The sequence below is a fragment of the Aphanomyces astaci genome (genome assembly GCF_000520075.1).
Source record: "Aphanomyces astaci strain APO3 unplaced genomic scaffold supercont1.4, whole genome shotgun sequence".
In the NCBI taxonomy this organism is placed as follows: Eukaryota; Oomycota; class Saprolegniomycetes; order Saprolegniales; family Verrucalvaceae; genus Aphanomyces; species Aphanomyces astaci.
The window spans coordinates 1548953-1568431 of record NW_009798267.1 but is presented as its reverse complement, the minus strand read 5'-3'; the positions used below and the strand labels follow the sequence as shown (position 1 = coordinate 1568431).

The 19479-nt window shown below is 52.9% G+C and overlaps 6 protein-coding genes across 8 annotated transcripts; 3 read left to right on the top strand and 3 right to left on the bottom strand.

Annotated features, from left to right (window-relative positions):
- Positions 1-1475: 1475 nt before the first annotated feature.
- On the bottom strand, positions 1476-4430 carry H257_02704. 2 transcript variants are annotated; one of them, XM_009826454.1, is made up of 11 exons: positions 3981-4430; positions 3803-3907; positions 3620-3733; positions 3131-3546; positions 2986-3058; positions 2850-2903; positions 2534-2776; positions 2281-2473; positions 1995-2208; positions 1853-1942; positions 1476-1761 (listed from the first exon to the last, which is right to left on the bottom strand). In XM_009826454.1, the coding sequence occupies exons 1-11, from the start codon at positions 4386-4388 to the stop codon at positions 1554-1556; spliced, it is 2118 nt and encodes a 705-aa protein (XP_009824756.1). In that variant the 5' UTR covers positions 4389-4430; the 3' UTR covers positions 1476-1553. The 2 variants fall into 2 exon arrangements, with proteins under 2 accessions (XP_009824756.1, XP_009824757.1); XM_009826455.1 differs by having other exon boundaries at positions 3803-4430.
- A 1435-nt stretch (positions 4431-5865) lies between these two features.
- On the top strand, positions 5866-7231 carry H257_02703 (hypothetical protein). The gene has a single exon (XM_009826453.1). It carries the CDS (start codon positions 5902-5904, stop codon positions 7048-7050), a length of 1149 nt encoding a protein of 382 aa, XP_009824755.1. The 5' UTR covers positions 5866-5901; the 3' UTR covers positions 7051-7231.
- A 41-nt stretch (positions 7232-7272) lies between these two features.
- On the bottom strand, positions 7273-11462 carry H257_02702 (hypothetical protein). Its single transcript, XM_009826452.1, has 6 exons — positions 10578-11462; positions 10266-10529; positions 9849-10202; positions 9084-9743; positions 8300-8980; positions 7273-7827 (listed from the first exon to the last, which is right to left on the bottom strand). The coding sequence occupies exons 1-6, from the start codon at positions 11421-11423 to the stop codon at positions 7354-7356; spliced, it is 3279 nt and encodes a 1092-aa protein (XP_009824754.1). The 5' UTR covers positions 11424-11462; the 3' UTR covers positions 7273-7353.
- Positions 11463-11728: 266 nt separating this feature from the next.
- On the top strand, positions 11729-17078 carry H257_02701. Of its 2 annotated transcripts, XM_009826450.1 has the most exons (8): positions 11729-15508; positions 15564-15616; positions 15692-15832; positions 15915-15972; positions 16038-16111; positions 16180-16239; positions 16318-16419; positions 16483-17078. In XM_009826450.1, the coding sequence occupies exons 1-8, from the start codon at positions 12163-12165 to the stop codon at positions 16957-16959; spliced, it is 4311 nt and encodes a 1436-aa protein (XP_009824752.1). In that variant the 5' UTR covers positions 11729-12162; the 3' UTR covers positions 16960-17078. The 2 variants fall into 2 exon arrangements, with proteins under 2 accessions (XP_009824752.1, XP_009824753.1); XM_009826451.1 differs by lacking the exons at positions 16318-16419; positions 16483-17078 and having other exon boundaries at positions 16180-16295.
- A 320-nt stretch (positions 17079-17398) lies between these two features.
- Positions 17399-18104, bottom strand: H257_02700 (hypothetical protein). Its single transcript, XM_009826449.1, has 2 exons — positions 17718-18104; positions 17399-17668 (listed from the first exon to the last, which is right to left on the bottom strand). The coding sequence occupies exons 1-2, from the start codon at positions 18063-18065 to the stop codon at positions 17465-17467; spliced, it is 552 nt and encodes a 183-aa protein (XP_009824751.1). The 5' UTR covers positions 18066-18104; the 3' UTR covers positions 17399-17464.
- Positions 18105-18228: 124 nt separating this feature from the next.
- H257_02699 (hypothetical protein) lies at positions 18229-19221 on the top strand. Its single transcript, XM_009826448.1, has 3 exons — positions 18229-18405; positions 18470-18702; positions 18773-19221. Exons 1-3 carry the CDS (start codon positions 18259-18261, stop codon positions 19134-19136), a joined length of 744 nt encoding a protein of 247 aa, XP_009824750.1. The 5' UTR covers positions 18229-18258; the 3' UTR covers positions 19137-19221.
- Positions 19222-19479: the final 258 nt, after the last annotated feature.

The window sequence follows — 19479 nt, the reverse complement described above, 5'->3', positions numbered from 1 at the left end:
AAGCAATCAAAACATCAAAACTCCGACGTGATTCAGATTATTGATTCGACAAACACGCGAAATTTGGAAGTTCATAGCGAATTCACAATACTACTGTACGTACAGTAACGTTATTAATAGTACTACTTTACTTCGAAGTACTACGTAGTAGTATTTATTTTGCAAATGGGATGAAATAATAATTGGGGGACTGCCAAAACCTGAAATGATCTCGTGAGATATTTCGGCGCACCCAACAATAGTGTAAGCTTACTGTACTCCCCTGTTCCCTTTTACTACTACTTTTGGCAGTTAACAAAATGTAAACAGGTGTTGTGTAAACTGACACGATTTATGCACTTTCGTGGTCAAATTTGACTCTATTTGAGCGTATTTTCATTCCACAATCTAGGAGCGTAAAAAAATCTCAACGCTAGGCTCTGTTATACGAGCCTAAGCGATGTGGAATTCAAGGAGGTTTAGGTTGGGTTTTTTTAGGTTGAAGTTAGTCGAGACCGACGAAACTTTCGAGGTGTGATTTCACGTAAACTAACACGAAGTTCATGAATCTGATTACATATTCGTCGAAAACTTGGTGAGAGGTTTACATATGCACAAAAAAATTGGAAGGATTTGGACAAAGTTTAGGTAGGTTTTTTTAGGCAAAAGTATTGAATTTTCAGTTTACATTTCGATATCATTTTATATTCATTTTAAATTAAGGCTTGTCCAACTTTTCATTCAAAATTATATTTCGTTTTGCCAGTTTTGCCCAGGCGAAACTTCCTTTCGCGATTTCCACAGATCCAAATGTACTCGGAGTATACGTATATGCTACTGTACTGGACTACGACGTACTAGTAGTACTCGGTCCAACAAGAATGATCACATTTGCTTTTTCTCGTCCTCTTTTGACTTGATTAAAGTACGAGCATGTCTCCCCAGATGCCTGTTTGCGGTTGTGAGACGAGTGCAACCAGTGGTCGCTACCGTTATCCTTCACTTACTGTACAGTTAACGTGACACAAGCTTCCCCATTCAAACTCGTATTTGAGCTCACGACATACAGCTCCACACATTGAGTGGTCTACTACCCCTTGAGCATGAAATTCCACCGCCTAAGCGACCTGTAGAGAGCTCAACTGCTGTCATTGTAAACACGAGTTCAAAAGCAACATGAATGTACATACAGTTGTACCGATGTTAACGTGGTCTGCCGGAATTCTTGCATGCTATATCCGTTGGTTGGCCTACACCTGGACAACAAATTGGAAGGGCCTACATCGACGCCAAGTAAAAATAAGATCGAAAATGTAGCCACCAACAAGTCATGAGTTGCAGCTCCAAGCAAGGCTGGTGCGAGTATTATTGTGTGGTCGCTGACAGTATACACACTCGAATGATTTGAACTGGTCCATAAGGTCGGTGGGAACATGATGCGGACGAAGGACTCTACCGCCGTTGCTGGTTCGCGTTCGACAACGAAGTGTACAGAGATGGGAAACCAACAACCCAACTAACTACATGTACGTCTCTCTGTTATTGTCAACCGAACTATGTACAGTATGGGTCTGCTATATGAGCCCGTAGTCCTTGAGCAGTGCGTCAGCATTGGGCGGCCGTCGTCGAAAGCTCTTAAATGCGTCCAATGGATGTGCTTTTCCTAGCAATGCAAACAGCGTGTCGCGGCAGTCACGGCCCACGGCCTTCCACTCATCTTCGTCGTTGGCTTCTTTGAATCGACCGTATGCGTCCGACGACATGACTTCCGACCACGTGTAGCTACACGCAAACACAGGCATCGTCAATTTTCACAACACTTTCACATGTCACATGTTTACAACAGTGTCACATGGAGAGTAGTAGTTAGGACCTGTAATAGCCTGCGGCGTACAACCCCGAAAAGATGTGGCTCAGCGAACACAGCGACTTGTCACTTTCCAGTGATGGCAACACGTCAAACCTACAGACCGTGACAACCAGACCAAACTGAGACACGGGGGGGGGGGTCGTACTGCTTGGCCAATGTAAAACTCAACGCAAACATCGATTCCGAGCTGGCGGTCGAGTCGAACGAGTGGTGGAGACTCAAGTCCAACGAGGCTTTCTGCAGCTGGGGCAGCATCTTGACGGCCGCGACAAACCGCCTGGACGCGACCAACTTGTCAAAGATCGAGTCTGGCAATGGCTCGCCAGTGACCACATGTCCCGACACCATTTGGATCGTTGCTAGCCATCCATTTATCATTGGAATGTGATATTTAGGGGAACCATAGACGAGTCGACTACTCCTGTACATACGTCGATGGTAGCAAAAGTTGGCCATCAACTGGGAGGGTACTTCGACGGCATCCCATTCAACGCCATGGGGTCGCGACGCCGCCGTGTGTTCGGCACTTGTGAGCGCAATGCGAAGGCCGTAGCCAAGACAGTGGAACAGCAAGGTCACGTTCGAAAACGATAGCAGTGTAGGAGTGGTTGACGGCAATGGAGCCTGCACTTACGAATGAATGCTTCGACAGGCTTCAATACCAGGACGAGAGACTACACTTACAGGTGCTGCAAAGTTGAACATCAACGCAAACACGGGAATGCGCACATGAGCTTTGTCATCTGTGCGAAGAACCGAGCTGCGCCCCACCATGACCTCTATCCACGCCCCTGCTTTCTTTTCGTCGCCCCTTTCGTACAGATCCAAGTAAAACTGGCTGATCACGGGGGTGCCGGGCTGGTCCTGAGCTCGAATCTGGTAGTATTGCACGTCGGGATGCCACGTTTCTTGCGGCGTGTCTGCTGCCTACGATACGGTGGATTTGTGTTGCAATGTGTCACTAGCATAGTAATGTGGATACCACAGTAGTAGTTCGTACCTCGATGCGAAGTCCAAATAGCCGAGCAACAAACTCAAACAATCCGTCTAGAACCTACCGCAACATCCGCCACACAAGAATGATGTTCCTACTACCCGCCACCATCGACGACGACCCGGTATATACATCACATTACTCTGGGAAGGGGAAAGTATGACTGAACAAGGTCGTCGTGCAGGTCATATCGTTGCTTGCGTAACTTGACCGCCCTACCAGAAGGCCACCAACTCAACGCCACAGCCATTCATTCATTCGTTTCATGCATCACATCCAGTGCCTACCAAAAGCTAAAATCCCATTTCTGCAGTGGTAGGACTGCGCCTTGACTGGCGGCATAGGCAGACACGTCTGCCACTTCCGCCTCGCCCAGCGGACGGAACTTGTTGCGCATGCCGTCGATGAGGTCCTGCACGGCCGACACGGACGGCGCCATCTTGTCTTCCAACCCCATCGCAGCGTACGATTCAAAGCCCAGAAGCTGCGCCCGGTCGCGCCTCAATTGAATCATCTGCTGCATGATTGGCGCGTTATCAAAGGGTGCGGCGCTCGCGATGGCCTGATTGGCTAGGTAGATCGTTTCCCGAAGGCGTCGACTGGTAGCATACCGCTGCACGGCCCAGTACACGGACCAGTCTAATGTAAACTTCCACGGCCCTTGGGTTGCGGTGGCAAGGTCGTGTCCCGCTGCTACAGCGTTCTAACCCAGACCCATCGAATCATCATGTTGAGCGTTTGTGCATGATGGTTAGCCATGCTGCGAAGGTACGTACGTTGGCGGTAAGCGCCACGATCGCGTCGGGGAGTCCGTCCATTTCGGCCTTGTCGTGCACGAGATACGAGAATGCGTTGGTCGAGTCCAGCACGTTGCTGTCAAAGCGATTGCTCTGGACATGATGGACCAGCAAAACATTTGAGGGAGTGGTCACAATAGTACGAGTCTAGGCAGCGTATACCAGCTCTTTGAGTTTGACGTGAATGGCATTGAATGTAGCTTTGTCGGTGTCGTTCAATGCGACGCCGTTCAGAGTCGCGTCGAGGATCGCTCGGTCCAAGATGCGCTAACGAATACTACTAGTAGTACGGTGGCTGGCTGGCTTGGTAGGTAAAGGACAAAGCAGGTAGATACTGTACCTGCTGCTCTGCTGTCAAATCCTCGTGAAACCCACGGCTCGCACGAAGGCGCTGCATGGCACGAAACACGGGCACGCTCTGCGCCCGTCGACTCTGAATCGTCAGCACTTCAGCCTGGACCTCGCTCTGCGCGAGTCGCAGCTCGGGGGAGTCGGCTACACTAGAAAGGTGGATGACGATGCGCCAGAGGCGATTGACGGGGTCATCGATGATCTTCAGTCGGTCCATGACCGTCGCCCACGAGATGTCCGCGTCTGGGTCGGACAAGTCGTCCTCGATCGCGTTCACGTCCAGCGCCATTTCCGCGATGGCGGCGCGCACGGCCGGTACGATGTCAGACACACGAAGCGTCGCGAATGGCGGCAGCGAGTAGTCCTCCAAGCACCGCGTCAATGGATTCACCACCATCGCGCAATGGATGCTGAATGTTTGTGTTTGGTGAAGTTCGAAGAAAAGACTGTTCTTACAGTACAGTAGTACGACATTCAATCTGATCCGACGAGAAATTATTTCATACTATAGTACTAGCAGTAACTGTACTACTAGTAGTACTATCGTTACGAAACCGATCCCCAAGCCCGCGATGGTCATGTCAACGCAGTATATGCACCCACACCTCATTGTATCTGGAGAGGCGGAGTGCTGAAGTTGAGCGTTTGCTGATGACGAAAGACCTAGTATGAGTTTACTATTACGGTTTTATTTTTAGTACTACTAGTAAATTCACTCTACTGTAGAACCCAGTACGACATCAATGTACTACTGTTCTGGTACACAGTACTACTGTAGTATTCAACTTTTCTTCGCTGTGAACAATTCCTCGCTGCAGCAGTAGTACTGTTGTTACGTAATCATCTTACACCCCTGGACTCCTTGCGCTTACATACAATGAATGCTATTCCCGGGGTTAAGCTGCATCGCCAGTGGTTACCTAGCGCTAACGACTGAGATGCAGCTTAACCAGCTGAAATGAGTTGTCTTGAAATTACACTTGATTTGACTATGCGCCAGAAATAACTTGGGTTTTGTATGCCAGGAGGCCCAAATATGTACGTAGTTACAGTACTACTGTTGCAGCGAAGGAATTGCTGCTTTGTGGGCAAAGTGTCATGGGTAAAAGAGCGTCCCTTGGAAGTTGCACTTGGGTTTGCCGGTGGATTAACAAGACCTATTCAAACCTCTCTCTCCATGTGCAATAATGCGACGACGCTGTACATGCATTTCAAATCCTTGTTCACTCCATAGCATGGAGTGACTGTACTAGTATAAATTTTGGATGGCGGCAGGTTGATACTAGTACTGCAGTACGTAACCCGTACTAGTACGTACTGTACAATGTTCACAGTCAGTACTGTACTATTCTGTACGTAGTACTATTAATAGTACTAGTATATACTCCGTAGTAGTAAGTAGTACACAATACTACAGTATTATAGTACTGTCTGAATTTCACCTTTTACTCGGACTATTTTACTTAGATTGGAATTACATACCGGTAGCGTATGCGATGCCAACGCATGCCACAATTTTCATACTTCGAGGCACATGCTTCACTGCTTTAAGCCTGACGTTAGGAATACTAGTACTAAACGTTAACTGTTAGCGTATGACATGTTGTATGCACCGCTACGTTGCGTAGAATTTGACAAGATAGCGAGTCCCACGGTTTGAATGACGGAATTGTCCTACTGTACCATTGTAGCTTCAACGTGTACTTTGCAACACCAAACCTCCAAAACCTCTACATCACGAGCTCATCTTGCCATCTTTCAGGTCGATGGCATCGGACCGATTTTGCTTCAGTATGATCGAAACTGTTCCACGCGACCTTTGATTGGTTTATTCAAGGGGCACGGACCGCCAATCAAACGTTGAGTTTCAACCGTGCGAAAGGTCGCGATCCAACGAAAACCATCGCCGCATGGAGTATGCGTCGCTAACCGACCACGACGACACTAGCCACAAGTGCAATGTCCTCTTCGCCGTGCTTGGGTTTGCGTATTTATTTCCATTCTGGGCACTCGTCCAACCCGTCGACTATTGGCACGAGCTGTTTCCGACATTCAACGTCGAGTTCAACATTTCGTTGGCGTACACCGTCACCAGTGTCGCGACGCTGGCGTGGGTCGTGTTTATCAGCGGCGTTCGCGGCCACAACCTTCGCATTGTCGGGGGATTGCTGACGCAAGTGGTAGTGCTGGCTGTCCTACCCTTGGCGTCCTTGCTGCAATCCCCCACAGCCCGCCACGTCATGGTGCTCACGTCGACAGCTGCGATCGCCGTGGCCACAGCCGTTCTCGACAGTTCGGTGTTTGGGCTAGCCGCTTTGTTTCCCAAAGGAGCGATCGAGTACGTCCAGTTCGGCATGGGCGTCTCGGGCCTCGTCACCGTCGTTTTCCGAGTCGTGTCGAAAGCCTGCTTCCCCCCAACCATGCTCACGGTGGCGACTACCGCCTACTTTCTCGCCGGTGCCGTCGCCGTCGGGTCTGCCGTCGTAGCGTATTTCGTACTAATCAACTTACCGCGCACTCAACATTATCTCCGCGCAGCCAGCACCCAACACGTGGACTGGTCGTTACTGAGCAAGGTCTGGAGAAACGAAGCCCTGGTCGTGGTCAACTACGCCACCACACTCGCCGTCTACCCCGGTATTGTGTCTGGCCTCTATAGCATCCAATACCCGTCACTCAACGCCAACGAATGGTGGCCCTTGATTCTACTCACGCTGTACGCGGCCTTTGAAGTCGTCGGGCGGTATGGGGCAGCGTGGAGCCACTGTGGCGTCACCCCCGACACAGTGTGGCGCCCCGTGGTGGCGCGACTGGCGCTGATTCCGGCTCTGGTGTGCACCGCCCAACATGTGTGGCATGACGTTATCTCGGTGGCGCTGGTCACTACCCTCGCCCTCTCCAACGGCTACGTCGGCACGTTGGCCGTGGTGGTGGTCAACGACTGCGTCGACAAACCCGAACGCGCCGCCGCTGGCATGATCTCCAGCCTCTGCATCAACATAGGGCTTATTGTGGGGGCGGCAATTGCCTTTTGCCTGGCCTTGCTCTTTCACCTGTGACCCCCCCCCCTCCGTCAGTACTTTGTACTACGAAGTACTACGTAGTACCTGGTACTACAATAGTAACAATCATACTACTACGAAGTAGTAATACATACTTAACGTTGTACGAGGCTAGCAGGAAAAGCAACCAATGAATGCTACTGGCGTACTATTAATAGAACATATCATTGTACAGCCAATGTACTGTACGTCGAAACCACATACAGTCACTGTACTGTATCTCAGCTAAGGTAAAACCCAAATCATGTTTGTTTATTTCGTTATCACGTGGGGCCACGCGTCCAGTATCACGGCACCTACTTACTCGTCGGCCACGAGGTCGTCAATCACTTGTTGCATTTGCAGGACCGCAGGCTGCTGCTGGTGGGTGGCCACTTTGCACACTGCGATACGGTGGCACACGTCCAGCGCCGTGGACCCACCTTCCAACCACTTGGCCAAGTCTTCAAAGTGTTCATTCACGTCATCACAGTGCACCGACGGCGGCAGGATCGAGCACATGGCGCCAATGGCTTCGCGCACCAACGGCAGCTGGTGCTTGTCCATCTTGATCACCGTCCCAATCGACTCGGACGCGTACTGGCAAAACAGACACCCTTCGTCCGAGCCCACATCTGCGACGTGGTTCACCAGCGACGCCACCTGGGCTTCCAAGTCCAACGTCGCCAGCTTGCCGAGCGCACACAAGTGCGTCTTGAAGCATGCTTCCGACGGGTCTGTACCGCCTTCCACCAACGCCGCCAGTGCGTCAAACTTGCCCACCACCGTGTTGCACTAGATCCACACACATATATTTAAAACCACCAGGTTCTAAACCGATGCAACCCCAGACGAGGTAGGTATTGTCAAGATATTCGAAGTCGGAGTGGGGGGGGTGGTCAATCGAATGACCAGCAAACCAAATCGGCAGACAATCGATAAACGACCAATCAAAACCCAGATATCACAAATCAAGTAGCCAATCAAATTCACTCAGTCTTGGACCAATGCAACATCGAATTAGTGCGTGCGACTTCATTTAGTGTGACACTGGACGATTTTCACATACAAAAGTCAAAGAATCGATCAAGTAGCCAATCAAATTCACTCACTCTTGGACCAATGCAACATCGAATTAGTGTGTGCGACTTCATTTAGTGTGACACTGGACGATTTGTACATACAAAAGTCAAAGAATCGATCGATAGATTTGGCAAACAATTAGCACAAAAGTCGACCAAACTTTGGGTAAAAGGGCAATACATACCTGCGCTTGCAGCTGCTGCACTTGCGAGCACAGCGCTTGGAGGCCCGTCTTGAGCAGCGGCACCACGTCCTTGTCGTAGTTGGTCACGACTTTGATCAGCTGCGACACGTCTTCGCACAGCAAACACGTTAAAATGTCATTTGGGCGGCGGGTGGTAGCTTCCTCCCTGGCGTGCAATTTGACGGCAAAGTCGCCCAGCTGGCTCTGCACAAACCCGTTTGACGTCGTCGCAATCTGCTTGGTCGGGGGGCCACACAAGTGCACCTTGGCACACGCGTCGGGCGCCGCCACGCCGTCTTCAATCAGTTTCGCGAGCGGATCAAACTGGGCTACCACCGCCTCGCACTGCGCTTCCATGGGCAGCCGCGAGCACAACGTGTCAATACCTTGCTTCACAAACGGCACCACGCTCTTGTCGTACGCCACCACTTTGGCAATTACCAGCCCCGTGTACTCGCAAAACACGCAGCTCAGCACGTCCGAGCTCTCGTGGCTCGGCGTGTGCGTCAGCCAGCTCTGGACCTGCGATTCCAAGCCGTTCACGTCCTTCAAATGTCCCAGTGGGCCAGGCCCAGTTTTGGTCGCTTCGCACAGTTTGGCCACGTGGCACGCTTCCACAAAGTCCTTGCCGTTCTCGACCAACTCGACCAAATGGTCAAATTCAGGCATCACGTGAATGCACTACATACACCCACCCCCCATTGAAACCACTTGCTCAATGTATACACATCATGCCAGATGGATAGTGCATGATATATATATATATATATATACATTGCCCTACCTGTGGGGTTTGGAATCGATCACAGAGCACGCCAAGGCCAAGCTTGAATGCCATCAGGTACTGCTTGTTCACTTTTTCAATCGACATGATCGTGGCCGTGACCGCCTCGCACATTTCACACGTCACGTCGTCTCCTTTAGTCCACGTGGACACTGTCGACTCTATCTTGTGCAGTGCTTGCTCCACCACCGTCTCAGATGAAGCAGCCACCTTGTCGCACAGCTGCACATGCACACACGCGTCCAACGGCGACGAGCCGACTTCAATCAGCTGGGCCAGTTGATCAAATGCCCCCAGCACCTTTGCGCATTTGGCTTCCGCGGGCAGGCGCGTACACAACGTTTCCATGCCAATCTTGAGCAACGGCATCGCATCTTTCGAGTACTTGGCCACTTGAGCAATGACCTCTCCCGTCGACTGGCACATCACACAGCCCAATATGTCGGCATGCCCAGACTGGGCCACCATCATCGCCTTGTCGTTCACTCGCGCTTCCAGTTGCTTCAAGGCCTCGTCCACAAGATGGCTACTGCTACTACTGCTCTCGGCAGGTTCCACTTCTGGGATGCAGAATCCGAGCTCGATGCACGCCGGTTTGGCCTGGTCGCCCTTGTTCAAGAGCGCGTCCAACTCGTCAAACTTGGCGGCAATGTCTCGGCACTATGTAATCAGTGAGGATAACGTGGCTCACCAAAAGAATGATATAGACCATTCCAACGTTGTTCAATGTCGTCGTCTCATTCCAACGGTGGACTGACAACCTACCTTGGTGCAAGGTGGTAAAAAGCGGCACAATGTGGAAATAGCCTTCTTCAACTTGGGCAACGACGCCTTGTGCGATTTCTCCACGCGCTGGATCGCATACGCCACATGTTCGCAGGTCGAACAGCCCACATAATGCGCCACGTCATAAGTAGGCGAGCCCAGTTGCTCGACAAGTTGGTCCAGAATGGCCAGGAAATGGGCGGGTTTCGCCTCGGCCGACGGCGGGCGGCCCACCACTAACGCTCCCTTCTCGACCGGCGCGCACATCCGCACGGCCTCGCAGCCATCCTTCGGGGTCTTGCCCTGGCCCATCAGGTCGGCCAATTCGTCAAAGTGTTGGTCCATCGCCGAGCACTACGAATATGATGATCATCACATGTGATTGGTTCCATAAACATAAAGGGCAATGTGGCTCACCTGGGCTTGAGGTGGCAGGTTGGAACAGAGACCGTCGAGGCCTTCCTTGACCACTGGCAGCGTGTCGGCACCCCCTTGGTGCAGCGCCGACGTCACAACTTGGCCGACAAATTCGCAATAAACGCAGCCCAGGAACGTCGGCGCGGCGGCCGCGATCGCTGTCTCGGACACACATGCGCGGACCTTTTGGCAGGTTGTGAGGACATCGTCGCCTTGCTTCAATTGCTTGGCCAACGAGGCGAAATGACTCGACATGAATTGACACTACAACACACACATGAGCGAACAAGAATCTGGATGGATGTACAGTACCGCTTTCGACTCGGCAGCGTGCGCGCACACCGCGTCCAACCCGTCCTTGTACAACTTGAGGCCATGGGGCATGCCGATCAACGAGTGCATGGCGTTCGTGTTGTCCCGGCAGATCGCACAAAGCTCGTCGCGCTCGGGAGACGCGCGAAGATGCGACGATGGCGTGGAGGTAATGGCCGCAGCCGTCAGACGCGGCAATGTCTGCTTGCACATGGAGATTTTTTGGCAAATGTGCTTGGGGCTCAAGCCTTCCTTGAGCCACTTGACAATGTCGTTCAGACGAGTCAAGATAACGTTGCACTTCGACGACGATGGAAGGTACTCGCACAACAGCTTGAGGGCTTCCTCGACCACCTCAAGCGCTAATTCTTGCTTGTCAAAGGTGTTTTCAATCATGGCCACCGAGCGTTCGCACAGCTCGCACGAGTTAAACGGCGCCGTGTCGTCAGCAGCTTCTACCCAGAATTGGCGCCAGCCGCACACAAGCGGAGGCGACGTGATTCCGTGCGCCAGCATGTCCTCGATCGAGGGCGAACTTTGGATCGCCATGCACTCTTCCTCCTCGACTTGGGAGAACATAAGCTGGCCGCGGCACGCGCGGTGCGCCGGGAAGAGGCTTTCAAAAATCTTGTCAAACATGTCCTCGTCCTTGCGTGGCTTGGTGAGCGACGTCACCGCGACCTCACACGGATCGGGCTTAGTCAGGACTACGCTCATCACACTCGGCATGTCCGGGAAGGTCTGCTTCATCACGTCGCCAATCCAATCTTCACTAAGGGCATCCACTGGACTCACCAGTGAAGCCACTGCAGCGACGACCGCCATGCCTTGCACATAGAGCTTCATCGTCTCCTCGTGCACTTGCTGGGTTGCACGACGGAAAAGATATGCTGGGACTGAGCAGCAACGAAGAATCCGGTCCAATTAAGTGCGAGTCAAGTATCTTGATGTTGGTATGGCGAAGCGCACTTTTTATAAACAGGTGTTGGACATGTATTTGTATTCCCTCCATAGAATGCCAATATGCTTCGACAATCACTCTTGTTATCCTTGAATTAGTAGACACATCATTGACAGTCCCCACAATTAATGACCTCATCAACCCTGGATACATAACCAAAAGTCCTTCCATGAATCAATTCAAAGCTCATCGACTTCGTATCTTCTGCGGGTGGCCGCCGCTGGCCTCAGCTAGCCGCGAGGGTGCCAGATCCACCCAGCACACATGCAACATTTCCGCGCCTATGCAGGCATCCTATGGCTTCGTTCACGCTGCACTCGCCGTAGACTACAGCTCGCGCTTAAGACGGCATGTCGAAACTGTCCTACGCCTGGTCGGTCATGCGTCCAGTAGAGGCTGACCAATAGCCGCTTATCCAAGCACATGCATGAGGCTCTTCTCCGTGCCTGTGTCCGCCCCATATATTCGAGTAGGAATGCCGTCGCCGCTCGTATAGCACTCGTTGACCTGTATCGCGTGGACGGTTTTTGTTCATGGGTCATTGTGTAACGCTTGGAGGTATTATTGGAACCGACAGTGTAACTTGACACCGCGAAAAACGGCCCTCGCTATACCCCTCCAGCCATGCAGCACGGCGGGCGAGGCGCTTTGGACGACGACTCCGCATCTCGGATGAGCGAGTCATCGTCACCGCCGCCATCAGTATCATCGTCCAGTAGGGAGACCAGAACAGCCGACACCACGTACCACCCGCCAATCTCAATCGATCCACATGATGATGCCGAGGCAGGGTCTCCTACCGACGACGACATGAACCGTTGCGATGGAGACGAGGGGGGGCTGGTGCTTAAGTCATGCTTGCAGGAAAAGGGAACTAGAACTGGAGGTTTCTTTCACCGACTCGTGGGCGGCAAGCAGCATAAGTACCAGGTCGGCAACGCAGCTATCGTCGGCAACCTGAACTCGATACCTGTCGACACCTCCACAAAGGAGGAGGCCCGACCGCCGCTGACGCGCGTGACATCCGATGTCTTGGAAGACATTCCGCTGCATGAAGATCACGGGGGGGCGTCCGCCACAATACCACCGACAAGGTCGTCGCACATCGACCACACGAGCCCCCACTCGTCGTTTATCGCCCCAGAAGTGGTCATCCACGACTCCCCGTCCAAGCCTTCAACCACCGCCACCATAGGTGACAATCCACACATAACTAAGGCCAGCTACCGGCATCCCATCCTACACAAACAACAACCCTCATCATCCCCCTCCTCCGTTGGGGATCCAACCACCCATCCGACTACTGGGGGTGGTAGTTCACACAAAGAAGAGCCGCAGCCATTGCTGGTGCTCCTCACCATTGTCAGTGCATCGGGCTTATTGAAAGTCCACAAGTTTGGCGTGCAAGCCCCGTACCTAGAGATGAAGGTCAGCTCCGACGACTCGTCGCCGTTCCGGACGGTCGAGTGCAAGAAGGGCGGCACCGAAGCCGTGTGGAACCAGACGTTTACGAGACGTCTCCAGTCCCTCGACGACTCGTTGTACGTGGCCGCGAAAGCCAGCACTACCGTGATCGGGGAGCTCGTCGTGTCGTTCCGAACGCTAGACCTGTCGCCTTCGCTGACCAACCACACGCTACAGCTGACACGGGGCAAGGCGGCCGAGCCCGTGGGGCACATTTGCATGCAATGTCGCATTTTGGACTCGACAGCCTCGACACCAACGACCTCCCCGACACCCGCCCCCGTCGCGCCGCTGCCCCAGCAGCAATCCGTGGCCCTCCCGATGCCGTCGTGCGTGGACAAGCCGGTCGAGCCCAAGGTCTCCGTCGCCAAAGTCAAGTATAACGACGTCGGGTCCGACACTGGGCTATGGGACGCGGCCATTCGACACGGCGCGTTGATGTTTAAGATTCCGTACCACGAAAGCAGCGGGGCCGCGCCCAAGCGCAAGTGGGTAGCCCTTCAGGACCTGCCGAAGAAGGGGCTGTGCATCACATGGACGGACCCGCAGCACTCGGTCGAGTCGACGTCAAGCCAGCACTTGCTCCCTCTGCACGACGTCGTGGAGGTCAAGACCGGGATCAAAACCCTAGCGTTCCGCAAACAACACGCCGCCCAAGGCAAAGCCAACACGTTTTTCCACGAAGATGTATGTTTTTCGCTGATTTCAGCGTCGCGGTCGTTGGATCTGGCGGCCGCGAGCAAGGAGGAGGCGACGCTGTGGGTCGCGTCGCTGCGCCGAATGCTCCAGCACCAAACCACGACGCCAACGTCGACATCGTGTTCGATCGTCGGCGGCGGGGGACGACTTCGCACGTCGGCCAAGATCATGCAAGACTTCAAAACGTCCGCGACAAGGGACAAATCCACCCACGCCATGTGGATGCAAGACCTGTTCCGATACGCCAAGGGCCAGCAATTATCCGAGATTGCGCACTTTCTCATGGACGGGTGCCCCGTGGACCTTCTGGAGCCACAGACAGGCGACACGATCCTCTTTCTCGCGTGCCGCGCCGGCCATGTGGCCCTCCTCGAACTGTGTCTCAAGTGGGGAGCCAAGAACGACCCGCACCCGACGTTCGGCGACACGGCGCTCCAGATCGCCGTCAAGGCGTCCCAGCCCGAGTGTGTTAGGCAGCTGCTGTCCATCGCCGCCAAGAGCGACATGGACACGGAAATCGTCAACCACGTCGACCACGCCAACCAGGCGCCGCTCCACGTGGCAGCCTCCCAGGGAGATGTCGTGTGTCTGCAGCTGCTGCTCCACCACGGCGCCGACATCTGTGTCGTGCAGGCCAACGGGCACACACCGCTGCACTGCGCCGTCTTGGGGGGCCACGAAAGTTGCGTGGCGTATATTTTAGATGTGGGGGGCGATGCCATCATCAACACGGGGGACTGCCACGGCAACACGCCGCTGCACTGCGCGGTTACGTTGGGCCACGAAGGGCTGGTCAAGTTGCTCCTCGAGAGCGCGGCCGACGTCACGTTGCTCAACAACGAGCACCTGACGCCGTACAAGCTGGCTAGACGAAACCCCAAGAGCCGGGCAATTCAAGCACTGCTGGCGATTTACGAGCCCGAACCCCCGCCAACCCCGAGCAAAGAACAGCCCCGCAATCTGTGGCAGTCGACGCCGCACTCGCAGTCGGCCCGCCTGCAAGTTCGAGATGCGATCATAAAACAAAAGTCCCAAATGTTATCGTCCCCTGCCAAGTCACTGAGCGCCCGGTCTGCGTCGGAAGGAGAGTTTGACGGGTACACCAGCAGCAGCTCGGCCACATCCTGCTCGGTGGGTACCCTCAGCAGCAGTAGTATCAGCACTTCTGGGCCGTCGTCGTTTTGTTTTCAAGACTATCGCCACCAACCAGCAGCATCGCAGTATTACCACCATTCACATAACACACAGCCTCACCACCTATCCACACACCATCAAGTACCCACCACGGCGCAACCCCAACTACATCAGCACCACCACGTCGGCGTTCCCCCATCCCAGCAATACCCTGCTTATGCCGCTTACGACTGGAGCCATGACTGGGAAGTCAAGTACACCAGCGAAGGCCACGCGTATTATGTCGACTTGTACACTGGGGTATCTCAGTGGGACGCCCCGCCCGCTCTGCAAGGCTACGACCCGTACATCTCACATACACCCTACGACCAACAACTCCCAGCCGTTCCTGCTGCTTATGACTCTACGAGTCAATACATCCGACCCCAGGTGGAGACTGAAGCAGTCTTCCACCACCACAACAATACCATCGGCAGCAGCCACGTCGTACCGCCGCCGCCAGCTGTGTACACCAGCACCCCCACCCTCCCCGTCTATCCCCCGTTAGCTACATCCTCGGCGACTTCGTCCCCGTCTGCGTCCCCTCGTTCTAAAACCAGCTTTTCTGAGCGGCGTAAACTCGAAGGGTTGTCCATCGAACCGCTCAAAGTCGTGACGACCCTGCCCGATCAAGGTACTAGTTGCGATGGCTGGTTATGCGGGATATTAACACTATTGGATGTGTGTAGGACTGAATTTAAAGCTGGATAAGGTCAACGACGACGGCGACATGTTTCAAAAGGTAGTAATCCGTAGATATATTCATCTGAATGGGGGGGGGTCCTATTGTGGGGGTTGTATTGCTTGCTATATATAGTCTCGGTCGCGATCTCCCAAGGGCAAATCCAAAACTGTCAAGGTGTTGGACATCAAGCGCGCCAACAATATTGTCATGACGTTGTCAGATTTTGAGTTTCACACTCAGTTTAATACAATCACACAGGCCATTGTCGACATGGTAGGTGATACATCCATCCTTATTCTTGCCAACTTTGTGGAAATATGCCAGGTAGGATAGTGTTCATGTGTATATATTCTAGGACGACCAAGCCCTCACGTTGGAAAAGGTGCGATGTCTCAAGGGCCTATTCCCCACCGGTACGCTGTAAACACTGTCCAAATGTACGCAGCACGCTCATGCGAGTATTTGTAAACTCCATCAGACGACGAAAAGGACAGCTTGCTCGCGCGACAAGCAGACAAAGGAGAGTTTGGCAAGGCGGAAAAGTTCATGATGGTACGATCAGCCCTGACAGTGGTTGTTTACCTGGCATGTGTATGTACGTATCGATGCATTTGCTGTAGGCATGCTTGGATGTCGACGACATCAACATTCGCGCCGACTGCTTTCTGTTCAAGTTAAAGGTACTACGCGATCTTACAACTCCATAGTACTCGATACATTATGTTTAGCAGACACGGGAACAATAACACATGCTGTAGTTTGCGAAAACGATGTCGCAGCTGCAAACCCGCGTGCAGTTGGTCATCACGATCTGCCAAGTCATTTTAGACACCCCCGGGTTGTGCCGGTTGCTTCACCAGGTCTCACTCAGCCTTGTTGCCCTTTACAACAAAGCACTGAAAGATTCACACCCTTGCTTGTAGATGCTAGACGACAAGAAGCAAAAGGTCATATGGGAAGACGACAAATACACCCAGCTGCTCGACGCGGGCCAAATGTCGGGCGACATCCCCCTTGGCCAACTCAACAAGCTCCGACGCATCGAGTCTGTGCCAGACATTTCGTGTCTGCTGCGGTCAGAACTGCAGGACGTGCTGGACTCGCTCATCAACGGCTGCCGCGCGTGCCAGAATTTGCTCTCGCAAGTGAAATGCAACCGACTCAAAGCCGCCGAAGCTCTCCCCTCTGGTTCCACTCGTACGCTCATGGGAATTCCAGCAGCGGCCGAGTTTGAACGGTTCATCAAGGCCAGCGTTGGGGACATCAACGATGCCACTGACGAGTTCCGGCAAGCCAAAGCCTGGGAGAACAAACTAGTGTCGGAATTTGGCGTCGTGCTCGAAGACTTCAGTCCGCTCGAGATTTTGTGTGCCGTCAAGCAACTACTCTTAGCAGCATGATAGTCGAGTAGCGTTACGTCCGATAATATAGGAATAGAACATAACAGGACGACGATCCCCCCCGCCGTGCGTGGTAGCGTTGGATGGGGGGTCTAGTCGATACAGCGTTGAGGTCGAGAAGCGATATTGTATATGTGTTCGTGATGGTAGTTAGTTGGACGGAATGCATGGCCAATCCGCGTACATCGTCACCGTATGCAATGCTACTTGTGAAAGTGGCCACCGCAGCAGCACCGTCAAGGTTAAACGCTCGTGCAACTAATCCCAAATCTACTAGCTGCTGGTACGACCAACGGACGTTATTGCGCATATTGAATAAAGGTATGGGTAGTGTTAGAGCCACCAGTGTATAAATATCCTATATGCGTACTAGGGTACAGTATGCGTGTTTTGTTTCAGAGTGAATTCCATGCATATGTGCATACATCAAGCGGGGTAAGGTCGTATATGTTTCTATATTGTCATCGCGATGCTGGAGGATGCTATCAGTGATGATACAGGTTGGCTAAATGGCACCGTCAGATGTCGTGTATCGCAGTCGCGACGTCGGAGATCCTTCTTCTTCGCCATACTCGCCACTTTCGTCCGCCATGCCGCCTTCGGGGTACTCTCGGATGTTTTGCGCATATTTTTCATGCAGTCTGGCCTCTTCTTCCCACTGGACGTGGTCGTACGTGGGCTGTCTGGTTTGGATGCGGCGCAAGATCGACTGCGTTGGCCAGCAAATGTGAGACAGATAATAAAGCGATGGGATATACCTGGTTTTCGGCTGTGATGCGCTGGAGCTCTCGCTTGCGTTGCTCCTTGTTCAAGCTGTGGCCGTGCTTGAGCGCGTCGTTCTTGTTGTCGAGTGTGTCGTGCTGCATGATGAAGCTCATCTTTTCCAATAGAATGCGGTTCTCACGCTCGATCGTGGCGTACCGCTCTTCCTTCATTTGCTCCTTCTTGAGATTCTTGCGAAGGTGCGCCGGCCGCGTCGGCTCGCTGTTGTCGATCGTGCTCTTGATCGTGTTGAGTTTCTGCTTGTGGATCAACTGGCACCGATTGTAGAACTTGGAGTCCGTGTGTTTGTTGAGTGTTGGCAACGCTTTGCGGCCTCGGTCCATGCTGACAGCGGAGGCGAAGGCAAAGTGGTGGCCATCGCAGCTACGACCTACCTAAAAATACCATTCGAGCCATCTTGCCAAACGGCACGCACGCTGATTGGTTCGATTCAGCATCCGGATAACAGTCCGAATAATCCGCATCGGATCTCGAAAGGACGCAAAGGCCGAAAAAAGTCCCAGAACAAAAAGTGGCATGGCGTCGATCTACGAAGGCGCGTTCGACACCGCGGCGCTTCAAAAGGAACTGGTCATTGCTCTTGAAGAGGACCGCAAGTACAAGCTGACCGACGACATGAAGAAGCGCGCGATCCACACCGCGGCTAGCTACGACGACTTTCGCGTACGACGTTACCCACGACAATACCACACGGCTCTCCATCACTTGATGTCATTTACGGATCTAGAACTTTGTGCTGTGCGCCGATTTGAAACCAGTGTCGTCGAAAGAGTTGCAAAACTTGTCGAAAAGCGAACGCAAGCGCAATCGCGGGTACCAAACCAAGTCGTTGCTGCACGTCGACACGAGCAAAGCCAAGACGCTGGTGGGAAAGCAGGACGCCGCCGTACCACCCGCGACGTCTGTCGAGTTTATTCGAACATGGCGCCGCAGTTGCTTGACGCAGCGCGATAAATACAAGTGCGACAACAAGATGGCGATTATCCTATCGCGCGAAATTGCTGACCAAACATGTGTATGTAAATGTTAGGTACTTGCAAGTGACCACGCCGCCGCGAGTGGCAAAACTGTTTCAAGCCGAGCTCGACTCGGACTTGATGCTTCAAATCGTGGCATGTTTGAGTGCGCAATTTGTGAATTTGAACCCCAACAACGACGTCGACGACTACCAACTCGAGCTCGCCCACGCCTGGTTTACCCTGTCGCTGCTGGAAGCGGTGACCAAAACTGGTCGCTTTTTGTTAACGATGTCCTTCCTGACTGCGGACCAAGCGGCCTCTGTGATCCACCTCGTGGCGCGTGTGCACGAAGTGCTGGGCGTACACGACGACGACGACACCAATGGCGATGTGACGGCGAGGCTCGACGCATTGCACCGGCAATTTGCACGCTAACCATAATAATTGCGTGTAATGTAGATGGCCAGTTTATTTGGCACGGGACAGTTTAAGGTGTACTCAAATTGGCCAATGGAATTGCTTGATTTTGGAGTAGCCAATCGAATCACTAGAAAAATGAAATCACTAAAAAATAAGCAAAAACAGCATACATATTTTAAGCTTAAACCGTCCCTCCTATTTTGCCTTGACTTAGTGGAAATCGAAGTAAATGAACGCTAAGCTGAAGTCTATTTAAGCCAATTAAATAATCAGAAGAATGCCCAACCTTTCGGCTTCACGCAGCACTTTTCCCGGTCCTGGGAGACGAGTAAGCTGCATTCTACGACGAAGTCTCTTT